This window comes from Rhinichthys klamathensis, unplaced genomic scaffold (assembly GCF_029890125.1).
Source record: "Rhinichthys klamathensis goyatoka isolate OS25496 unplaced genomic scaffold, OSU_Roscu_1.1 h1tg000167l_1, whole genome shotgun sequence".
Lineage (NCBI taxonomy): Eukaryota > Metazoa > Chordata > Actinopteri > Cypriniformes > Leuciscidae > Rhinichthys > Rhinichthys klamathensis.
In genome coordinates, this window is record NW_026606698.1 from 920,937 (window position 1) to 943,091 (window position 22,155).

At 38.4% G+C, this 22,155-nt stretch overlaps 3 protein-coding genes across 6 annotated transcripts in view; all 3 read right to left on the bottom strand.

Annotated features, from left to right (window-relative positions):
- Positions 1 to 9,440, bottom strand: part of pxnb (paxillin b) — a 41,329-nt gene extending 31,889 nt beyond the window's left edge. For 2 of the 4 annotated variants that reach the window (XM_056259389.1, XM_056259388.1), the window contains exon 1: positions 9,275 to 9,440. In XM_056259389.1, the coding sequence (XP_056115364.1) occupies positions 9,275 to 9,287 (13 nt within the window). In that variant the 5' untranslated portion in view covers positions 9,288 to 9,440. The remainder of the gene's footprint in view (positions 1 to 9,274) is intronic. The other 2 variants (XM_056259391.1, XM_056259390.1) reach the window with 1 other exon arrangement.
- A 3,908-nt stretch (positions 9,441 to 13,348) lies between these two features.
- Positions 13,349 to 17,076, bottom strand: ctu1 (cytosolic thiouridylase subunit 1 homolog (S. pombe)). Its single transcript, XM_056259396.1, has 2 exons — positions 16,549 to 17,076; positions 13,349 to 14,093 (listed from the first exon to the last, which is right to left on the bottom strand). Exons 1-2 carry the CDS (start codon positions 17,042 to 17,044, stop codon positions 13,558 to 13,560), a joined length of 1,032 nt encoding a protein of 343 aa, XP_056115371.1. The 5' UTR covers positions 17,045 to 17,076; the 3' UTR covers positions 13,349 to 13,557.
- A 2,703-nt stretch (positions 17,077 to 19,779) lies between these two features.
- On the bottom strand, positions 19,780 to 21,274 carry LOC130091486 (4-galactosyl-N-acetylglucosaminide 3-alpha-L-fucosyltransferase 9-like). Its single transcript, XM_056259394.1, has 2 exons — positions 21,209 to 21,274; positions 19,780 to 20,937 (listed from the first exon to the last, which is right to left on the bottom strand). Exon 2 carries the CDS (start codon positions 20,927 to 20,929, stop codon positions 19,820 to 19,822), a length of 1,110 nt encoding a protein of 369 aa, XP_056115369.1. The 5' UTR covers positions 20,930 to 20,937; positions 21,209 to 21,274; the 3' UTR covers positions 19,780 to 19,819.
- Positions 21,275 to 22,155: the final 881 nt, after the last annotated feature.

Genomic DNA, 22,155 nt, shown 5'->3' on the forward strand with positions numbered 1-22,155 from the left:
AATGCCACTGACGATTCTGCTTATCGATCCGATTCTTTAACGATTCTCTTATCGATTCATGATAGCATTGTGGAAAAAAGTAGTCATATGCTTTTTCGGGGGGAAAAAAACAAGTGTTTTTATTTGTTTTATGTAATTTATGTAATAAATGAAACCTTATTACAAAGTGTTAACGATTAGTTATACACCGATTCAGACAGATCAGTTGTTTTAACCATTCATTAAAACGAATCGGTTCAAATGAGTCATTAGTTCGCGAATTGGACGTGTCATTATCGGACGTGTGCGCGTTGTGTGATTATCCAGGCGGTTACATCCCACTGTCATCACAGAAAACATTTCATGACTGGATAGGTTTTTTTCGTTTATTTAAAGTGTGGTTTGTGTCAGCTGAATGTGCGGAACGATTCAGAGAAGATAAGGCAACGTATTTTGCCACAATTTACACCCAGCGGTAATTCAGAAAAAAAAAAAAAAACTCCGAATGCTCCACATGAAACTTTAGTCTCCCGACCTTACCATCGTGTCGAATTATTTTGATTAATATGTGCGAGGGAGAGAGAGAGAGCAAGACAGCGCTTAGTTTTGAGACGGTGAAGCCTTGTTTATACTTTCGCCTGGCTCCGCAGAGAGAGAGAGAGTGCGCGCGCGCGACCGGGGCTCGCTCACTCTCTCTCTCTCTCTCTCTCTGCTCGTTCAGTTCACGCGCCCTGTCACACGCGCATGAGGAGAAAAACACAGACGTCCATAGGGAGGCACTGGAAGCGTGCGTTGCACACACCAACATGCAATACTCTCTTACAAATCTGGAACGCGGTCATTCTTAGAAGTATCGATACTAATAAATTTAGGTATCGTGAAGTTTTTAATTTCCGAGTATCGCGATACTTTTGAAGTATCGGTGCACCGTGCAACACTGCTATATAGTGAGCTCACCAGCATAATAGAAACACCACTTTCGGACACTACTCGATCGTCTCTCGGCGCCGTTGATTAAACGCGCCATCATCTGTCAGCTGGTGCCGAGCCAGCTCTGGGCTAAATAGTTTTTTTTTTTATAAATACATTACATTATATTGAGCTTATTTCTCCAAAATTGTAAAATTAAAAGTCATTTCTGGCCGTTTTTGTTATAATGCGTTACTCCACACATGATTATAACTTATAAACATAAATAGAATTAATACACATATTTCATATATTTTCATTTTCGCGCCACACCGTTTTCTCTTGCCTGTCGACATTAGAAAAAAAAAAAAAATAGATCTACGTTATCAAATATCTTGCTCATAATACTCTTAATAAAACAGCTTTTAGATTCTGTGGAGATCCCACTCAATATTTATCTTTTTTGTTTGTTTGTTCTCGTGATTCAGAAGATTTTGCGGATTAGCAAAAGAAACAGGATTTCTAGACACAGAAAACGACGTGCTGTTCTTGCTACGCTAGCTAGCGAGGCGTCGTCAAATTGTAAGTTAAAGGAGTCATAATGTAGTATTAACTTTGATACCCACGCTCTATTATAGTCATTTCATGCCCTTCTAAAAAAGAAAAATTGGAAAAAAATAAACACAGAGCTCGTTTGACCCTTATTTCTGAATGCATTATTGTCTCGCGAGATCTGATGCGAGGTTTTGGCTGTCTTGGACGGTCATTTTAATAATGCAAATGAGGGGCGCGTTGATTGGTGGTAGGAAGGAGGGGGCTTGACACCGCAGGTAACTTCAGCATATCATTCCAAAAAGAGATCATGGCGCAAGTTGTTAATGAACCCGACCTGGCCGCGACCTACGGGATTCAACCGTATATGTTTGAGCCAGACTCTGAACCAGAGCTGGAAACGGAAGAGGAACAACAGTCAATTGAAGGACGTCTACATCAACATGTCTCTGAATGGTAAAGACAATTTTTTTGACTGAGACATACATTAACATCAGTAACGAGCTAAAACGTTTTTTTGCTATTTTCTCCCACATAAGTTTAGCTTTAATTTAATGTAGATTACATTAACGGAGATGTAGTCTACTTTATTTTCAGCTTACAGTGGTTATAGAGATTAACGTTTGCTATAATGTGTTGTTTTTGCCTTTTTTGACGTTGTGTTTTTTTTAGATATTTAATCATTTTCATCTGCAGACATGTAACGTTATGTTTTTCTTTATGTTTATTAATTCTTGACTGTTTTTTAAATGTATCTATCCTTATCACATACATTAACCGCATTAGTAGTTAGCTGCTGTTTGTTACACAAAATATAGTAATAAAAACACAGTCTTACCGTTTCAAATTCAGGCAAGTCCCTGATTGTTGGAATGGCACCTTTTTCCAAACGTAGCTTCGATGCCAACTTCGCCTGATATTGCCCCAAATTTGTAAAAGATTCTTTTGTGAAATGTTTAGCGCAGACACCTAACGTTGAGCAAGTTGAGATGGTTGTTGGAACAGCGTCATTAAAAATAAATTTAATCCTCTTGTCCCTTGTAGTTTGGTCAGTTTTGGGTAAAGAAAAAACATTAGAATGTGGATTATGACAGTCAACCACAGAGCAACTCACGTGTGCACTACGTTCTTGCATCTTTCTTGACTGAATATGATGGGGAGAGGGGCAGGGCGGGCCTCCTCTGCGGTGTCCATATATGGTATATCCGGCCCCGTCTTGACGTCATGTCGGGGGAGAAATTGAAATCTCGTATTTGAGTGCGCGTGCACGTTGGCTAGTTTAAGAACCCTGGGGTAAACAAACGCTTCACTTTTGAATATCGGCATCCCGGCAAATGTATAATCGTTAGTCAATCATAACATACATTGATTCTCATGGAAAAGTGAAAATTGCACATTATCACTCCTTTAAAGATGAAGATGATGCTGATAGGTCTTTTACGATCAGCGCAATGCATGATGGTATGTGGGGCTTGGGTTAGTGACCATCGGTTGTACACTACTTTTCAAAATGCATTCTGGGATACATTGAGTGGACTATATAGGGTATAATAATCATCACTATACATTCGGACAGCACTACAAAATAGCGAGCTCACTATATAGTCCACCATATAGTGAGTAGTGGGAGATTTCGGACACAGACAATGTTTCTGAATCCATTTAAACTGAAAATGACACATACCATTTAAAAGTTTGGGGTCGGTACGATTTTTTTTAAAGCTATTAATACTTTTCAGAAAGAATGCATGCAATTTATCAAAAGTGACTGTAAAGATTTGTTACAAATATTATATTTCTGTTCTTTTAAAAATTCTATTCATCAAAGAATTCTGGAAAAATTGAATGATTAGAACTAAAGTTAAAATGATTTCTGAAGGATCATGTGCACGTAATGATGCTGAAAATTCAACTTTGATCACAGGAATAAATTACATTTCAAAATACAAAAACCCAGCCAAAAAAACAAAAGGGTCACTGTTTGGATTTAAATAGGCAAATGCTTAAGAATCTATTTCTTAGATCTAATTGTATGAAGAGAAGACACATGGTCATATATTCCAGGATGATAATGTCAAGATTAATCAGGTTCAGATTGTGAGGAGCATGAAGAATCATTTCCACAGACGAATCGGCTCCTGAGTCCAGAGCTTGAACTCACCGAGAGTGTGTGTGATGTTTGTGTTTGAGACTTTACAGATCTTGACCAAAACTGATGCACATCTTGATGTAAATTAATGTTGTGATGTTATTTCCATCTAGATGTGCATCAATGTTTGATCAAGGTCTGGACTCAGTGGAATATGGTCATGATGTGTCTTTCTAGTTCCCACATGGGTGTTTAAGAAATGAAAAGCTACACACTCCATCAGTCAGGGTTAGAAGATCTGTTGCCAAACATATAACATGCTAGAAACATATTCATCACTGCAATAATGATCCAATCACAGACTCTTAAGCTTTTGCCTATTTAAATCCAAACTGTGCCTTTTTTTTATTGGGTCGGAAAATGTATATTACAAAAAAAAATATTTTGAATTGTAATAATATTTCACAATATCACTGTTTTACTGTATTATTTGATATATCTTATTTAAATAAACCACAGACGAGTGTTACCCGTTAGTGTTAGAAATGATCAAGCGTTTACTCCACAAAAGTGGGTAAACGCTTTGGCCAAAGCCAAATTCTTTAAATAAATTAACAAACAAATCATCATTGTTCTGTGATTCTCCACAAATGACTATCTTGACGACTTGTCCAGTGAGGCCCAGATGAGAAACAGCATTCGCTTGAACAACACCCTCACTGTGCACCTGCGCGACCGCAACAACCTCGTGTGAGTACGAGAATACTGAGGTTTATATGCAGAGGTGAATTGTAAAAAATGTGTGTGTGTGTGTGTGCTCCTGAGCAATTCTCTCTCTCTCTCTCGCACACACACACACACAATCCCTGCGTGCCAAACTACTTAAAATGATGCCCTCGGAGGTGTTTGAGGTGTAAAATGATGCCTTCGGACTCGAGGTGTTTTCAGCATCTGCCGTCTCACTATACGAGGACATGAACTTCATCTCCAGAGCTGCTTTGAGAGTCACTTCAGAAGCATTTGGTAAAACTATCATCATATCATATACATAAGGGAACTTAAAGGTCTTCCCGACACACCATCAAAATAAAAGTTTGGTCTCACTTAAAGAAATGTTTAATGAAATGTATTACTTTTGAAGAATGTACTTCTCAAAGTAATGATAATTAATAATAAAATAATTTATTAAAACTTTATTTTTTTAAGGAATATCACACAAATTTTAGTCCATATTTTAATTTAAACTGTAAACCTTGCTTTGTTTGGCAAAAAAAATAAAAGAATGGGGCAAATTTCATTTGATTACATTTAAAAAAAGGTTAATCAAGTCATGTATTCATTTGATTTCCACCGTTTTTGGTAATAAATGTGTGTTAAATCATAAAACATAGGATACAGAAACGACATAAAAAACATTTCATAGTAGGCCGTGAGACAGAGGGTTGATTGGTACCATTTTGAGGGATTAAACCGCATGGTGATTTTTGTGAAGGTATATGACCCTGTATTTGAAAAATGTGTGATAGCATTAGATTCAAGGTAGTTTTTGGTTAAAAACTACCTTGGAGGACGATTTTCAAACATATGTCAAGAAAAAGGATAAATGAATTTATCTTTAAATACATTTTTAATTTTATAAAAATTTTATAAAATTTTATACATTTTTATAAATTTTTATAATAAAAAAATTATAATTTTTTTTAAATAGATTTTTAAAATTATAAAAGGATAAATTTTTCTCTCTTCTAGTCACTGAACACCTTACCTTAAGGTAGTATGATATAAGTGTTGATTTCTAATGAAAGCTACCATGGATCGGATGCTATCACACATTTTCCAACACTAGAGATGTGTACCTTCATGAAAATCAAAAATAAATTTAATCCCTCAAAATGGTACCGGTAGCCCAAATTTGGGGTCCCGTCTCATGGCCTATAGGGCCTTATTATTGTTTAAATTTTAATCAACTTTTTAATTGTTTTATTAATTAAATTGATAAGACATCCATTTTAGTTATTGGAATTTAATGAAACCGTTAAAAATGGAATCTAGAACAATTAAAACTGAAAACACAGAATTTTTGAAAAAATACAAATGGATTTCATAGAGCCCTGCATTAGTGTCCAAACACATTTGACCTCATCAACAGGCCAGTTCTAAATCCGAAACACTGATCGCCTCTAACAAAGCTAATAAAGCATTCCACTGTGAGCAGCTGGTTGGAAAAACTCCTCTCATTCGACCTTTGACCCTCGAGTGAGTCAGTTCAGTTCCCTCCCCCACTCCAAACACAGGCACTGGACTTCCCCGTACTCACGCCATCATATCCAAACTCACTGACGGCATGCACTCGCCTGTCACTCGGGCTCTTCCAGCTACACCGGGACGCAATCCTGCTCTGAAGACAAGACAACATGAACTGAACTACCACCATCAAATATCTTCCTTCTTCAGATGTCAAATCATTCGTGCGGTTTGCTAAAGTAATTATGATAATGCACAGTCAACCAGTCATTATTGCAAAACAACTTCACATTATCCCACTTATTACTTAATAAATACATGAACAAAAACATTTATGCATTTTATCCAAAGTGACTTTCGATGCATTTTCGCAACAAAAGTCACTTTGGATAAAATGCATAAATGTTTTTGTTGCATTCAAGGCTTATTAGTTGCATTGCATGAATCGAATGCAACAAAAACATTTATGTATTTTATCCAAAGTGACTTTTGTTGCATTCAAGGCTTATTAGTTGCATTGCATGATTCGAAGCCATGACCTTGCCGTTGCTGTACAGTTCAAATGATCAAATTTACAGATTCAATTATTGCTTTATCTTATTTGTAGAAACAGCAGAGACACAGAAGGCTATGTAGGAAACACAGACCAGATGAGTGGACTGTTACAGCGTTGCTCTGGACAACGGTCATGATTTAGAAATATCTGACCGCTGAATGCTGCAAATGACCAATCGGAACGAAAGCCATGTGATAAAAGACGACGCATAGTTTGGATAGAACAAGAAATAAGCTTTTCCAACTCATGTCTTTTGCCGTTAATATCAAAGGTTGTGCGTCCAATCGGTGTGGTAATGTGTCTAAAACACTAATATAATAATTAATCCAGTGTTTGTTCCGTGTGCTATTGTTTATGCATTTACAAAATGGTTTGTTTTCCTTTTCATCCAATGGCATGGTAAAATATTTGCATGTTGAGACTATGAAGCTCATGGTTATTTTGATCAATTTTGTGTTTGACTTTAAGAACATTTAAGCCTGGTTTCAGAGACAGGACTTAGATTAGATTAGTTGAATTGGGACATTTAAGTTGCTTTTATAAATGTGTCTTAGAATAAAACATTACTGATGTGCATCTTGAGACAAAACAATGGCACTGACATATTTTAAGATATTTAGTGCTAGTTGCTTTCATTTGAAACAGCTCAAACATGCATTTTAGTCTGGGACTAGATTTAGGCCACATTTACACATAACCGGGTATTTAGAGAAACGAATATTTCCCCCCCTCCGTTTTCAATAATAACATCATGCACACAACACCGTTTTCAAAAAAGTTGTCATTTACATCAACCCGCATAAATACGCCGTCGAGCGCCATCATAACTATGCCAAACCTATGGGCGGCAGTGTAGAAGGATAAAGCCACGCAAGCCAATCAGAATCCTCAGAATCGACAACAACGAATAACACGAGCGACTTCAGTTGTATTTGCAAATGCAAACAGGCCAAAAGCGTTCGCACAAAAGTAAAAATGAGTACCACCTTAATAACAGCATCATGATCAGTAGCCAAACACACTGTAAACACTGGGCGCTCACATGACGTTAAGCATTTTCTGGCGCATGATGTGACGTTTGAGAACCTAAAACCCTGTTTCTCCCAGTTAATCTCCACTTTGGCCGGAGTTTTTAGAAATAATCGTTTTCTGTGATAAAACCGGGGTTTTCGTGTAAATGAGAAGCCAAACCGCAGGGAAATATCTGCGTCTTCCCTTCATGTAAACAGGGCATAAAACCTTGTCTGTGAAACCAGAGGTTAGTATAATACACCATATTGGTACTTTGTTGTGCCCAATTAAGTCCTGAAGCAAAGCTAATTTGCTTTGTGCCACAGATGGGCTGCAGCATCAGCTGTGGGCGGAGTCTCTTTATCCCCCAACAGGACACGCCCCTCCACATGGAGGTCAGCCAGTTATTATCTGATCTGAGGGCTATTCCAGAAAGCAAGGTTAACTTACTTTCACATGTACCCTGAACTCTCAGTTGATTCACCTAAACATTGCTTACTCAAGGTATGCAGGTTCCAAAACCACGGTCTGGATTAAGTTCAGTATGAAACTCAGAGTTATATAACTATATATATATATATATAACTATATAATAATATTGTGTGAAATCTGTTATGCTCACCGAAGCCTCATCATGCGCTGAATACCTGAATACAAATTACCCTGAAAGTTACCTAAAGTTTTTTTTTTTAATGAAAGTTAAAGTTATCCGTTCACTTATCCGGGAATGTCACATAACCTGCTATCATGGAATACCCCCAGCAGTTCATAAACAGCATCACAAAATCAATACATATACAGCTGTCAAGTCTCTCATCTCACAGCTATACAAGATCAAATTATTACAACTTATTTATATACAATCAATCAATCAAAACCAAGTCAGTTCTGAATACAAACAAATCAGCAAACGACTCTCTCAAATCATTCAGGTTCAGATGAAGGGCTGGATAGCTCTGTGAAAACTCATCAGAAGGCCTGAGATTTTATTTATAATAGACATGATGTTCTTATTATTCAATAGAATTCTGTGGATTTAAACACGTTCAAATCAATCGAATGGAGTTCTAATTGGAATGCTTTATCGAATTAGACAAAAATACGGCATAATAAGCAACTTTGAAAATGACAGTCGTTCCAATTCTGCAGAATTTCACACAGATGTTGCACGTGGTCCTTCTCATCAGTCTCTGGTGATCAATACGACAGTGAGACTCTCAGACACTCAGATTAGAAACACTCATTTCTCACTGCAAAGGTCCCACTCATACTGAACTACATACTGCATATCTGTCAAATGTGTTCGTTGATACACATTTTAACGTTTATACTCTTACTTATACACATACAAAGGCGTACAGCTGTATTATATTTTATATTTATTATGTTTATTTTTAAGTCTTAGCTCATATCTGTGATCCTATTTGTATTTTCTTCTCGTCTCTGGAGCTACAACCTGCGATTACTGATCAACTTTGACTCGACTCATGGCAACAACGCGTTTTGGCTCTGACTGAATGTATGAGGGCAAGAAATATTTAATTAATAATAAACAATGTGCACTAGCGAGAATTCAAATAAGCAGCATCATTTGAAAGAGATTAATAACTATTTAATGACTGTGTTTCACAAAGGGGGGAACAGCGTACACCCCATCAACAACAGTCAACCTCAGTATTATTTTTTTTTTTTTGACACATGATAGTCTAATATTGTAACTGTAACAGACACTAATAGCGCGTTCAGAAGGATGGAACGTCAAGAGTTACACTGTATCACTATGACGTCGCGTTCGGAGAAAGTATTACTTTGTATCACAGCTCTTGTGCGTTAGCTCACTGGCTACTGTAGTTAGCCTCTCTCTCCCTCTCCCTCTTATTTTTCCGTTATGTTTGTGTCTGTCTGGAAACAACATGTGGGAATATGAGTTTTACCTAGATCGTCCATGTTTGCGCGCTTCCGAAAGTGCTCTGCTCCTAATCCGACTCTGAAGACAATGTGTGTAGAGCTCGTTTCAGAAGACAAGTCTGTGCTGAAGTTTTTCCTGCTGTTCTAGACGCTGGTCTGTGTGGCTGCTGGACAGGACTGGACCCCCGAAACATCACACTGAACACACTACTGAGAAACTCTCTTCACTGCAGCGACCACTGCTGGTCGACGAGCGCCACAGCGGGGCAATGGAAACATTACGACCATTTCTTTCTTTCTAACGTTCTCACTGACCATCTATATCATACAGGCCCATATAGTACAGGCCTGGTTTCACAGACAGGGCTTAGATTAAGCCAGAATTAGGCAGTAGTTCATTTAGGACATTTAAGTTGCTTTTATAAAGGTGTCTTAGGAAGAAAAAAAAACATTACTGATGCATCTTGAGGCAAAACAATGACACTGACATATCAATGCAAGTTGCTTTCAGTCAAAACAGCTTAAAAATGCATTTCAGTCTGGGACCAGCTTAAACCTTGTCTGTGAAACCGAGGGGCAATGTTGTAATATTAGTTAATTTTGTTATTGAAAGTTGGGTGTACCAGAAAATTAATCTTTTCTGATTTATTTTATTATGTTACAAATGTATCCTTCATGTTTCTTATCATATTCATTTATATATCTGTAGTATCAGTTATTCATTTACTTTATAATCATAAATCTTACAATATGTCTGAGCTGTTCCGGTGTGAAACTGTCTTAAGAAGGCATGCACAGATGCTAACCTGACTCCGCCAGATGGATTTGCTCCGCATATCCATCTGGAAACCTTCCGTTGAAGTAGTTTTGGTAAGGGGCGAAAATACTGGTTAGCTGATTGGCCTATGTTGGTGATAGACGGGCCAAATCAACCAATCAGATCAACGAAGCATATGACGTACTAACAGAGCGTATCTTTTCCTCTGAGAAAAGCCTCCAGAGCAGTGTTTTGCTCTTCTTTCAGTGAAGAAATACTCTGTAATTCCGATAAAACTTGCTCGATAGCCACGCTGATGCTAGTTTCATCCGCTGAAGCCGACATGTTCTTTAGACTGAACTGACGCGCTTCTCGTTGCGTCACACCTCAACCCGCCTCAAAGCCAACGCTGATTGGACGTTCGTTTGGTGAACTACTCCCAAATTTTCTTTAACGGAAAGTATCCAGACTGATCTGCGAGTGAAACCTTGAAAGCTCGCGAGATCAGGATGGTCTCACGAGGCTACACAGATGCCTGCTTCGGTTGAGATGTGATCACTTGTTAAGAGGTGTCAAAACCACAATAGTTCATCAATAAGTTGAAAAGTTGCAGTTGCAAAGTTACTTATAAGCAGTAGAATGTCTTTTGGGGGGCATCAAAATAAAGTGTTAGCAGGTATTAAGCCGACAGTCTACTAATACTAGTTGACATGTAGTTGCAAAGTTACTTATAGTTGGTTGAATGTCTAAAGCGGACCATCGAAATAGCGTAAACACATTGTTCTTTTGATCGATTTTGAAGTCACTTGAAGGCATTTGAGACACAGATACAGACACTTGATCTAATGCAATGCTAGCCTGGTTAAAACCAGAGCATTCTCAGTTGTAACTGAGTTAAAAGGTGTGTTCGACATCGGCTGCGGCTGGATGTAAGCGATCGGCGAGAGTAGCCGCGTGCAGGCGGGGAGGAGCTGCAAACGGAGACGTGAAGTCGGACACTTTCTGGTTCCCGTAGTGACCGCTCACGTGGTGTTTGTATAGCCTACTTTAGCACAGCTGAAGTGAAATAAATGCAATATTTGCCAAATACACAGATGTTTCAGAGACATTTTCATTCAATACTTTATGTAGCCTACTGCTTCATACAGCGTTTGTTTGAACAAGAATAAAGTTCAACATAAGCCTACAGCTAGGCCTACTATCAATGAAGTGGAATCAACGTTTTTTAATCAGTTTTATTTTGATAAACATAACACAATAAATCGCGACTACATGAAAAGAGTGTTTACTGTTATTAAAAAACTGATTTGTGAGCTTTAGTGGAACTAAAGGTGTGAGAATAAACACGAAACGCACGTCATCGTTGTCATGCGGTGAATCCGGCCAATCGTGGAACAGCTGTGTCGTCATCACAGCTCGTGCAGCCCAGAGCAGCCGCTCTTCAGAAGCTGCGCTGGCTGAGTTCTCCGGCTACTCTCGAATCGCTCTCGCGGTACTTTGATGGCATACGTCACAGTCACGTGGCGTCGGCGCTGTATCAAGTCGGACAACATTTCTAACCGGCATGCACTGCTTCAAGTCTGCCGCCGATCGGTCTGCGCAGAGCTGCATGAAGTCGAACAAGCCTATGGTCTGGCAAAGCGTCATAGACAAATCATTTCCAGAGGGGCGTCACCAACGGACGTCGCGGATAGACCTAAACCCAATCAGAGCGATGAAGGAGATGACGTATGCAGAGCGGCAGAAACATCTCAGAGTGTTGTTCTTTGCTCGGTTTTTAACAAAAAGGAAACGTTCAAATCGCTTAAAACAGACGCGATAGCTGATTGGAACGAGTGATGTTCGACGGCGGCATCCATCTTTGTAATGTAGGCTACAAAATCTGGTTCAAAATCCCAGTGCTGTCCTCATTGTGTAAAGCCCGCCCCAACGTTTCTGATTGGTGCCGCGATTTCGACGGATTGGAAATGGGCTTGAATGAGCTCTTTGCCAGACTAACTTTCAGAGCAAATCTAAATTTGCCGGAAGTTGTCTGGGTTTTCCCAGGCAAATGCAATGCATAACACTCTGTACGTATTGTGTGAATGTGCACACAGAAATAAATAATATTTCTATTTCAGTTAAAAACTATAATAAAAGTATCTGATTAAAGAATGAATAATGATCATGCAATAGTATTAAATAAATAAACTAAAAGCCAAAGGAAGCTGATCGTGTGCAAGTACGTGAGTGTGTGCGCGTGTATACTTTTTAAGTATGTCACAAACTGAAGAACATTAAAAAACTTCAACATGTCTCATTGAAAACAAAGGCTGCATCAGAAATCACATACTTCCCTATTATATAGTAGGTGAAAAAACAGTGTGTGACAAAAGAAGTGTGTCCGAATTCCCAGTACTCATAAAAGAGTAGGCAGAAAGGATGATTTACTTCTTCCGGCGAGATTCTGAAGTGCGCATATGATGGACACTTTACTATCCCATGAGGCCACAGGAGAGGACTTGTGAATGGCAGTGAAGTGACATAACTGACGCTGGTAGGTCACATTCATTGTAGGAGCCAAATGTGGTGTTTTGTGCATTTAGATATTGGGTGTTGTTCCTTATTTGTACAGTGGGTGTCACTCTAATATTACCTGGGCTCAAATTATAAAGGTGGATCCAAACTGGCAACAGGGAGGGGTTTTGACCCGGAAGGGCAAAGGGTTTTTGACTCAAATGTAATCGCTCAGTCTAATACTGACGGCTACTGAGGTGGTTTAGCCCAGGAGTGCCCTGGCTGTTATTCTATTACCATACTTTATCATTCTTGAGAGTCTCCAGACTTTGTTTTGTTGATTATTCAGTTTATTTCTTTGACCGTGCAGAGGTAAATGTCCATTTATCCAGTTTCAACGGCAAACCATATCCATATAAATATACATATAATAGACTGTCAACAATAGGTTTCCAAAAACCCTTTGCCCTTCCGGGTCAAAACCCCTCCCTGTTGCCAGTTTGGATTATATAATTTGACCCTAGGTAATATTAGAGTGACACCCATTGTACAAATAAGGAACAACACCCAATATCCAAATGCACAGAACACCACATTTGGCTCCTACATTCATAGTATCAAACATACTTTTTTAGCAGCCACGAAGTAATTACTCAAAATAAGTACCTGCTGATTTCGGATGCAGCCAAAATGTCTATTCATTTCAGAGAAAAAAAAAACTAAAGAAGAAAGGATTAATCATTTTATTGTCATGTTACTGTTTAATTAAATAAGAGGAAAAAAAGCATCTGAAATGTTCCTCCTGATGTGAAGGTGGTGTAAGTTAGGAAAGTTAATGTTTGTCTCTGGTTTTGAATGGCACAGTTAGTGATTTGCCTTTAACTTATTAACACAAGATGTGTGACACTCATTTCCCTGTGGTTGAAATTCAAACAATCGCTGGAGACCGACACACTTTGAATAAAACAAATTGAAAACACCTCACATTATAAACATCCATCCCAAGCATGTTAAAAAACTCAAATGTCTCGTTTTTAAAATGGAGTCTTGATTTTGTCAGAAGTCCACAGCCTTCAGCTTCTTCTCTTCCTGCTCGGTCAGAGGCTCCCGAGACAGAAGTTTCCCGTGCAGACGGTGATGTTTCCCGATGCCCAGCTTGGGTAAACCTCGATTCAGGCCCTCCAGCAGAACACAGGACTTACACAAGGCCTGACTGGAGATATAGCCGCAGCGAGAACACGTTCCCTGGACCGGCATCTTCACCCCTTCCTTTACGGAGAGCGTCTCCCCGGAGTGGATGACGTCTATGATGGAGCTGGGCCTGATGGACTCCAGGTCTTTGAGGAAGGCGCGAGCGTGACCCCGGTAGGCGTTCGGCGAGTAGATGCACTCTGTGGAGAAGTAATCGAGCTTCTTAAAATAGGCGTAGAGGACGATTTCTTTCTCGTAGGCGTATTTAAGTGGCTTGCAGCGAGGAATGGCGCCCTCTCCTTCGCTGGCCGTGCTGATGGAGGTGCAGCGCCGGAGACGAGCAATATCCCCACGCAGGACATTCATCAACACCGTCTCGGACACGTCATCCGCATTGTGACCTGCTCATTCAACAAAACAAACCTCAGTAAACCTTTCAGCCTCGGAAAATGCATTAGTTTCCATCTATTTCTAGACATCTATTTCTGAGAGACTCAAAGTGTATTTCAGAATACATTAATACGAGTTAAACTGTATGAAACTCATAAAATATAGACATTATATGGTTAGGCTTCTGTAGGTGTAATCTAATGTTTCAGGATGATTCAGTCATATTAAATAAGATTTGGTTAATTTAGATGTTACCACATGAAACAAACATGTCAAGGTCATATTTATTTGAATTTTTTTTTTTTTTTTTTGCTGTCAAATCAATTAATCGCGACTAATTGCATCGGACATAAAAGTTTGTGTTTACATAATATATGTGTGTATAATTATATTTATATATATATTTCTTAGTGTGTGTGCAAATACTGTATACACACACATTTATATACACACACACACATATATATATATATATATATATAAACATATATCCACACACATATACTTACATACACAGAAATATATATAATAAATAAATATAATAATATATACACATATTATGTAAACAAACTTTTATGTTAGATGCAATTAGTCACGATTAATCAATTTGACAGCACTATTATACACTCACCGGCCACTTTATTAGGTACACCTGTCCAACTGCTCGTTAACACTTAATTTCTAAGCAGCCAATCACATGGCGGCAACTCAGTGCATTTAGGCATGTAGACATGGTCAAGACAATCTCCTGCAGTTCAAACCAAGCATCAGTATGGGGAAGAAAGTTGATTTGAGTGACTTTGAACGTGGCATGATTGTTGGTGCCAGAAGGGCTGGTCTGACTCTGAGTATTTCAGAAACTGCTAATCTACTGGGATTTTCACGCACAACCATCTCTAGGGTTTACAGAGAATGGTCCGAAAAAGAAAAAACATCCAGTGAGCGGCAGTTCTGTGGGCGGAAATGCCTTGTTGATGCCAGAGGTCAGAGGAGAATGGCCAGACTGGTTCGAGCTGATAGAAGGGCAACAGTGACTGAAATAACCACTCGTTACAACCGAGGTATGCAGCAAAGCATTTGTGAAGCCACAACACGCACAACCTTGAGGCGGATGGGCTACAACAGCAGAAGACTCCACCGGGTACCACTCATCTCCACTACAAATAGGAAAAAGAGGCTACAATTTGCAAGAGCTCACCAAAATTGAACAGTTGAAGACTGGAAAAATGTTGCCTGGTCTGATGAGTCTCGATTTCTGTTGAGACATTCAGATGTTAGAGTCAGAATTTGGCGTAAACAGAATGAGAACATGGAACCATCATGCCTTGTTACCACTGTGCAGGCTGGTGGTGGTGGTGTAATGGTGTGGGGGATGTTTTCCTGGCACACTTTAGGCCCCTTAGTGCCAATTGGGCATCGTTTAAATGCCACGGCCTACCTGAGCATTGTTTCTGACCATGTCCATCCCTTTATGGCCACCATGTACCCATCCTCTGATGGCTACTTCCACCATGTCACAAAGCTCTAATCATTTCAAATTGGTTTCTTGAACATGACAATGAGTTCACTGTACTAAAATGGCCTCCACAGTCACCAGATCTCAACCCAATAGAGCATCTTTGGGATGTGGTGGAACGGGAGATTCGCATCATGGATGTGCAGCCGACAAATCTGCGGCAACTGTGTGATGCCATCATGTCAATATGGACCAAACTCCCTGAGGAATGCTTCCAGCACCTTGTTGAATCTATGCCACGAAGAATTGAGGCAGTTCTGAAGGCAAAAGGGGGTCCAACCCGTTACTAGCATGGGGTACCTAATAAAGTGGCAGGTGAGTGTATATATATATATTACATATAAAAAAAAATACATACATTTTTTTATGCATAAAGTTTTAATTTAAATGAGCATAAATAAAGGCAGTACAACAAAATGACAGTCAGTGAAACAATAAAAATTATATATTTTTTGCATTACTTGCAAATAATTGCACACTTGACTGTGATGAAAATGGTCCTGAAAAATATGCTCTGTTTAACACACAAAAAACCATAAAATATTAAATCAAAAGCTAGCATTCTGACTTTATTGGCTCTATATACTTTAAGCTGCCTAAAGCAATGAACTATTCCATATCAATAATGACATCATCATCCTTCCAAGAAGTGAATTTAAGGGAAACTTTGAGTCTACTCTCTTTTATTTTAACTTTATCTTATATGTGTAGTATTGTTCGTCAGTAGAGGATGATCTTAGAATTACCCCAATGTTGAATAATAAACGAATAAAACTGGAAATATATAACAAAGAAACTAAAATGTGAGAATTAAATTCTCTAAAGACGATGCATATATTTAAGTGTATTAATTAAGCCTGAGAAGGCACAATGCAATTTATTAACTCTGAAACACATTATTTGTCTCACAGAATGTCTCATAAACACATGTTGGAAAAGACATTACTCGCCTGTGCATATCTTGTCCACTTTCAGCATCATGGCTCCTCGGTCCAGCGCCTGCCTGCGAAACACACCACAGAAAGTGCAGTTGTTCTTCAAGCCCACCTGCTTTACGATGGCGTCCATCGTCCAGCCGTACAGCTCTTCATAAGACACGATCTTCAGCGGCAGCTCATACTGCTGCTGGTTCCTCTTCACCGTCTCCAGGGAGTCATCTCTGTAACCCGTGATGCCCTCATCCACCGACAGCAGCAGGAGGTTCAGCCCGTAATCATAGCGCTCGTTCAGGAGCTTCATCACATGGGCCAGGACGGTCGAGTCCTTCCCGCCCGAGGCACCGATGGCCACGGTCTCCCCACGATTAAAGAGTGCAGCAGACATGATGGTTTGATGGATCTCCTCCTCAAACGCCCAGAAGAAGCAGTCTTTACAGAGGGAGTGTCCAGTCTTGGGCCGCTTCAGCACGGCCCGTCTCTGAACGCAGTGACTGCACTGGACGGGCATGATGGCGATGCGCACGCAGATCTGCAGAGCATTTCACAGTCATATCAGAGCTGAACTCATCAAAACACATGCTGAACTGGTCTTTCACCCAGGGCTTTTCAAGCTTTTAGATGTCACTGTCCTCAAAATATCAACGTCTGGTCATTTAAAAGGCATATATAAAAAAAAAATTCATGTACAAAGACCACATTTATACTGTGAAATATGTATATTATAAATATGCATACTTTTTTTTTTGTGGAATTTTTTTTTAGTTTTTATTAGATTACATTACATGCACTGCAAGGAAGAGCTAGGGTTTTTGAAAAGTGTGTAAAATTTACAAATAATTGAATAATAAAAAATAAGACTAAAGGAACTAATTAGGTCACAAAAATAAAATGATTAAAATCAATTAATTGATTTCAAAAATGGATTCAAAGACATAAATATTACATAATACATCTACATCAAGTACAGTATTATAGTGAGTAAGAAAAAAAACATAATAATAACATAACATAATAAAAACTAAATATTTTCCAAAAAACATTACATGCATTTTTTACTGGATAAATTTTGCCTTTAAACGTGAAAATTATTGTGGTCAAATCGTTTAATCGCATCTAACATAAATGTTTGTTTATATAATATATATGTGTGCATATATATTATAATAGAATATGTGTGTGTGTTTAGACAGACAGACAGACAGACAGACAGACAGATAGATAGATAGATAGATAGATAGATAGATAGATAGATAGATAGATAGATAGATAGATAGATAGATAGATAGATAGATAGATAGATAGATAGATAGATACAAACTTTTATGTTAGATGCAATTAATCGTTTTGACAGCCCTAGTGAAAATATATATCTGCCTTTCAAAATTTAGGATGACGATGATCATCATATTTTGGGGTCCGTGGAATCTAACAGATTGAAACCCCTGATTTAACCCTTTCAACACTTAAAAGTTTAAAGCAGGACTATTTCTATTTAATTAACGTAATGTTGTTTAGCTTCGGGGAAAGTAGGTGATGATGGTCCTTCTGAATTATAGTTATTTTAAATATGTATTAACCCAAAACAGTGCGGTTTGATTCGAAAGATGTTAAAGACTAAACATGTATACAATTACTTATACAACTATAAAGCATAGTTGTTGTTGGAATGAATTGTATGCACATGATCCTAGTGATTACAAGCAGAAACCACAATGCACAATTTGTTAAAGTGTTTGTAACTAGTTTATGGCCAATTTAAACAAACTAATAACTAAAATAAATTCAGTGTCTGAAAGAGTTAAAGAACAGTCAGAATGTGTATGAATGAATATTAAAGTATTTAAGAAAATCGAAGCATTTTCAGAATAATTTTAGAGAGGAACATAAGTTATTATTACACAAGAAAAACGGAACACTAAAATAGTAGTTGAACTTTATGAAACTGATCAAATATAAACTACAAACCTTTAGTAGGCTAACTTACCGGTACTTCCTACGGGGTGTAATTCATTTAGACAAGAGTGAAGATGTAGGACGATGACGTGTTTAAGTAAATAAAACGCTAAACCATGGTTATAAAACAAATAGCTGATGAGTTTAACGACAAATTAAAAAAAGAATAATCTCAATAATCACAGAACATCTCGGCTGCTGTGAAAAAACCCCATAAAAACACACGTTTCAAGCACGTCATTTCCTGTTTGACTGTTTGCGTTCTGGCGCCCTCTTTTGTCCTGGCATTTAAATTGAAACTTTTATGTCAAAAATGTAAAAATGTTATGATTATGAGGTAGCAGTTATAAACATGTATTCAATATTCAATGTACAATACGTTTGCCAGTGTAAATTAATTTTTAGACCATGTGTAAATAGCAAATAAAACTTGAAATTTCAAAGACTGTATAGCCTACCTTATTCCTTGACACTGCCTAATTATAATAATAGTAAATATACTATAACATAATAGGCTATATAATAAAAAACTGTGTAATTTAAATAGATGCTAAGTTGCTACCGCACCGAAGGATGAATCAGTATTAGTCAGTATTTGTCTTTATTTGTTCAACATTCTGTTCACCATTTGTATTACAGACACAACCAGGCAACAATGAAAGACATGAAAAATCTATATAAACTCAAGAAATGTCCTATCAATTTCAACTGCTTTATTTCCAGCAAATTTCTCTTAACATGTTTAAATATTTGTGATTTAACAACTCAGACATTGAATGATGAGTCTCTGAGCAGTCAGTATCAGAAGCAGCGGCCAGGATCTGGTGTTTCCAGCAGCTGCTTTAAGTCCTGCAGTTCATCTCATCTTCATAGACTGAGCCAGATCTGCCAGTTCTGTGAGATGTCACTCCAACTCGTCCACCAAGGCACTTGCGGGGACACATGTCACACGTGGTTTGTCCCAGACCTGTAGCTCTGTCTTACAGACATTGGCGTGTATTGATCTGTTCACATTTGCAGTGCTCATGCCTCCTGCAGCAGGACTATAACATGTTCATGAGTCACACCAAAAGTGTAAACCTTAGGGACTGTTCCACAAGTGCATGTGCAATAATTGTTTATGGTTTAATTGATTAATTGAACAGTAAAAGCTTATCTGGGTAATACAAAATGATCTTAAAAATACAGTATTCTAAAAAAGGGACATTTCTTTTTTTTTACATCATTACACAAGTGATCAGTCATAAAACTAATTAGAAATAATTATCAAAAAAATCCTTGTAGAAAAATGAATCACTATTTTTAACAAACTCCAAAATTTGAGGTGACTTTAGTTGAAATACCATTCATAGAGATCATGAGCTTGTTTATATTCTCTGTGTCGTGCTATATGGTCACAAGCGGTGCAAATAGGCAGAATAAACTCTTGGGTTTGTTGTATTAAATGAGGAGTTGGAAAGAGATATTTCCTCCAGTTAAAGAACCTGCGATATGCTTCATCGTCCTTGTCCAGCTGAAGCAGATATTCTGCTAGTGACTTTGGATCTGGGAAGTCATTCACATGAATGAAGGCATCGCCGGGAACAAAGTTTTCATAGTTTTTTCTGGGAGGACCCAGAACCACAGGGACGGTTCCTGCAGCAAGCGGCCCGTTTATCTTCTCAGTGATGTAGTCCTTGTGGATGGAGTTCTCAAAGGAAAGGTAAAACTTGCAGCTAGCTAGGGTAGGATAGTATTCGGTATAATCCAAGAACTTTGCATAAGCCTTTCCGAACATGGTCACTTCGATGTATTTGCTGAATTCTTGGTAAAACTGGTTCCTTGTGCCAACACCTGTTGAGGGAGCATTGTTACTCACAATCCAACACACCAGTTTGTCCTTTTTGGGAATTACAAACTTCTCATCTGGTTTCTTCCTGGTGTTTAATTTCAACCGTACAGGAATATCAGCATCATGTCTGTAGCTGAGAGTGAGATTGAACAGGTTTTCCAGACCTGGTATTCTATGAGTGTTGGTTGGTGATTCGACATGAAACCAAATCCACCTCTGGAACGGAGGACGAGGAGATGGAGGAAGGTTGGTCAGGTCCCAACTGATGGCTTTGTGAAAAATGAGGACAGCATCTGCATTGCTGTAGAGTGATCTATCATCCGTCAACTGACAGTTATCGATATTGTAAAACTTTTTGCAGTCACTGAAGTCAAACCTGTAATTTTCAGGCCAGACCCATAGAAGAAGAACAGGTTTGTCTTCTACTGCATCAGTAAGAGAGATCTTGCTCTCGGGAGGCTTGTTTTGTACAGGTCTAGGAAGTGGAAGTGGAAGAGGACAGTTTTTTGGAGGTTGAAACCAGAAAAACATCACGCTCAGAGAGATGATACAAGCCAACGTCACTGTTAGACCCAGACGACACAGCGATGAGCCCTTCGTGCTTGACATTGTCTGATCTAAAAACAATAATGATAAGGAAATGATCAGCCTCGAACATAAACAAGAATAAAAACAAGTGCCTCCCTCCATATTAAAAGTAATGTTACATTGATTTCCAAAAATAAGTTTGAATGAAATATAAGGTAGGCTAGTACATGTGTCTGAGATAGCGGCACATCAGGCAGTTAAAAAACGAAACTGGCTAACACATTTGACTCATACAATCAAATTAGATTCAAATTTTACAGAGTGTTTGGAATGAATAGTGAACTCAACTAGTCTACTCACCGCTTTAAGAGCCCTTCATTAACAGAAATTTGCAGCTGTGTTCCGCACAAGAGTAAGTTACCGCACCGCACTATGTAAAGACGGAAGTCTCGAAACCTAGGAAACTCAACGCCGATAAACTCGTGTGTGTACGCTTCGAAACACCGCCTCTCCCCATCCAAACAAACCTGAACCAGCTAATCTAGATCAATAACCTCAATGAAAAAAAATACAGTCAGATTGTAGCCTAAATAACAGGTGTGACATTTCATGCATATAGTTGCAGACAAAATAATGTAAATTCTTAACTGGAAATTATGTTCCAAACGTATGCGCTCCAGACAATCGTCATTACGAGCGTACAACCAGCTCCAGTTCTTCCGGCATTCTCCGTCTCATCTTCTTCTCTTATACCGTCAGGGGGAGTTTCCCTCTGGGTTCGAATTACCGATCATTCGGGTCCTCAAAACTACAGTTTCGTTCAACAATCATTTGGGATGTCAAAACTTCTAATTTGCCAAATAACACTTTTCTCCAAACACAGTTGTCAGAATCCATGTGCAGATTGTTATAATCTAAGTTCAACAAGTAGTGCAGCGGAAGGTATTGAGAAACGGATCACTGTTGATTGTTTGTAGAAATAAAGTGCAGCAATAAAAAGCCTTAAGACTGAATAAAATAGATAATAAGAGAGTGGCGTGTTCGTTGTTTGAGTACAAAAAAATGTTTCGAGGAGTCATTTAGGAATAGCAACAGCTAGATGTTTCAGAAGAACAAATGAAAGATAATTATATGAACGGGGCAAAAGTAGGCTACTGGAAGTAACGCCTTACAACAAGTAGAAATGGGGAGAAATGCAATAGCTTCTCTGTTTAATAAAGTTTAATGAAGCGAGACTTCCTGATATGATAAGGTGTAGATAGGATACATGAGCTATGAATATATTCCTCCACCTGAGCACTGAGGTG

Coding starts and splice junctions, on each gene's coding strand:
- ctu1 (XM_056259396.1), bottom strand. CDS start 17,044: ATGCCCGTCCAGTGCAGTCACTGCGTTCAGAGACGGGCCGTGCTGAAG. Junction 14,094..16,548: donor AGTGGACAAGATATGCACAG/GCGAGTAATGTC, acceptor TTGAATGAGCAG/GTCACAATGCGGATGACGTG.
- LOC130091486 (XM_056259394.1), bottom strand. CDS start 20,929: ATGTCAAGCACGAAGGGCTCATCGCTGTGTCGTCTGGGTCTAACAGTG.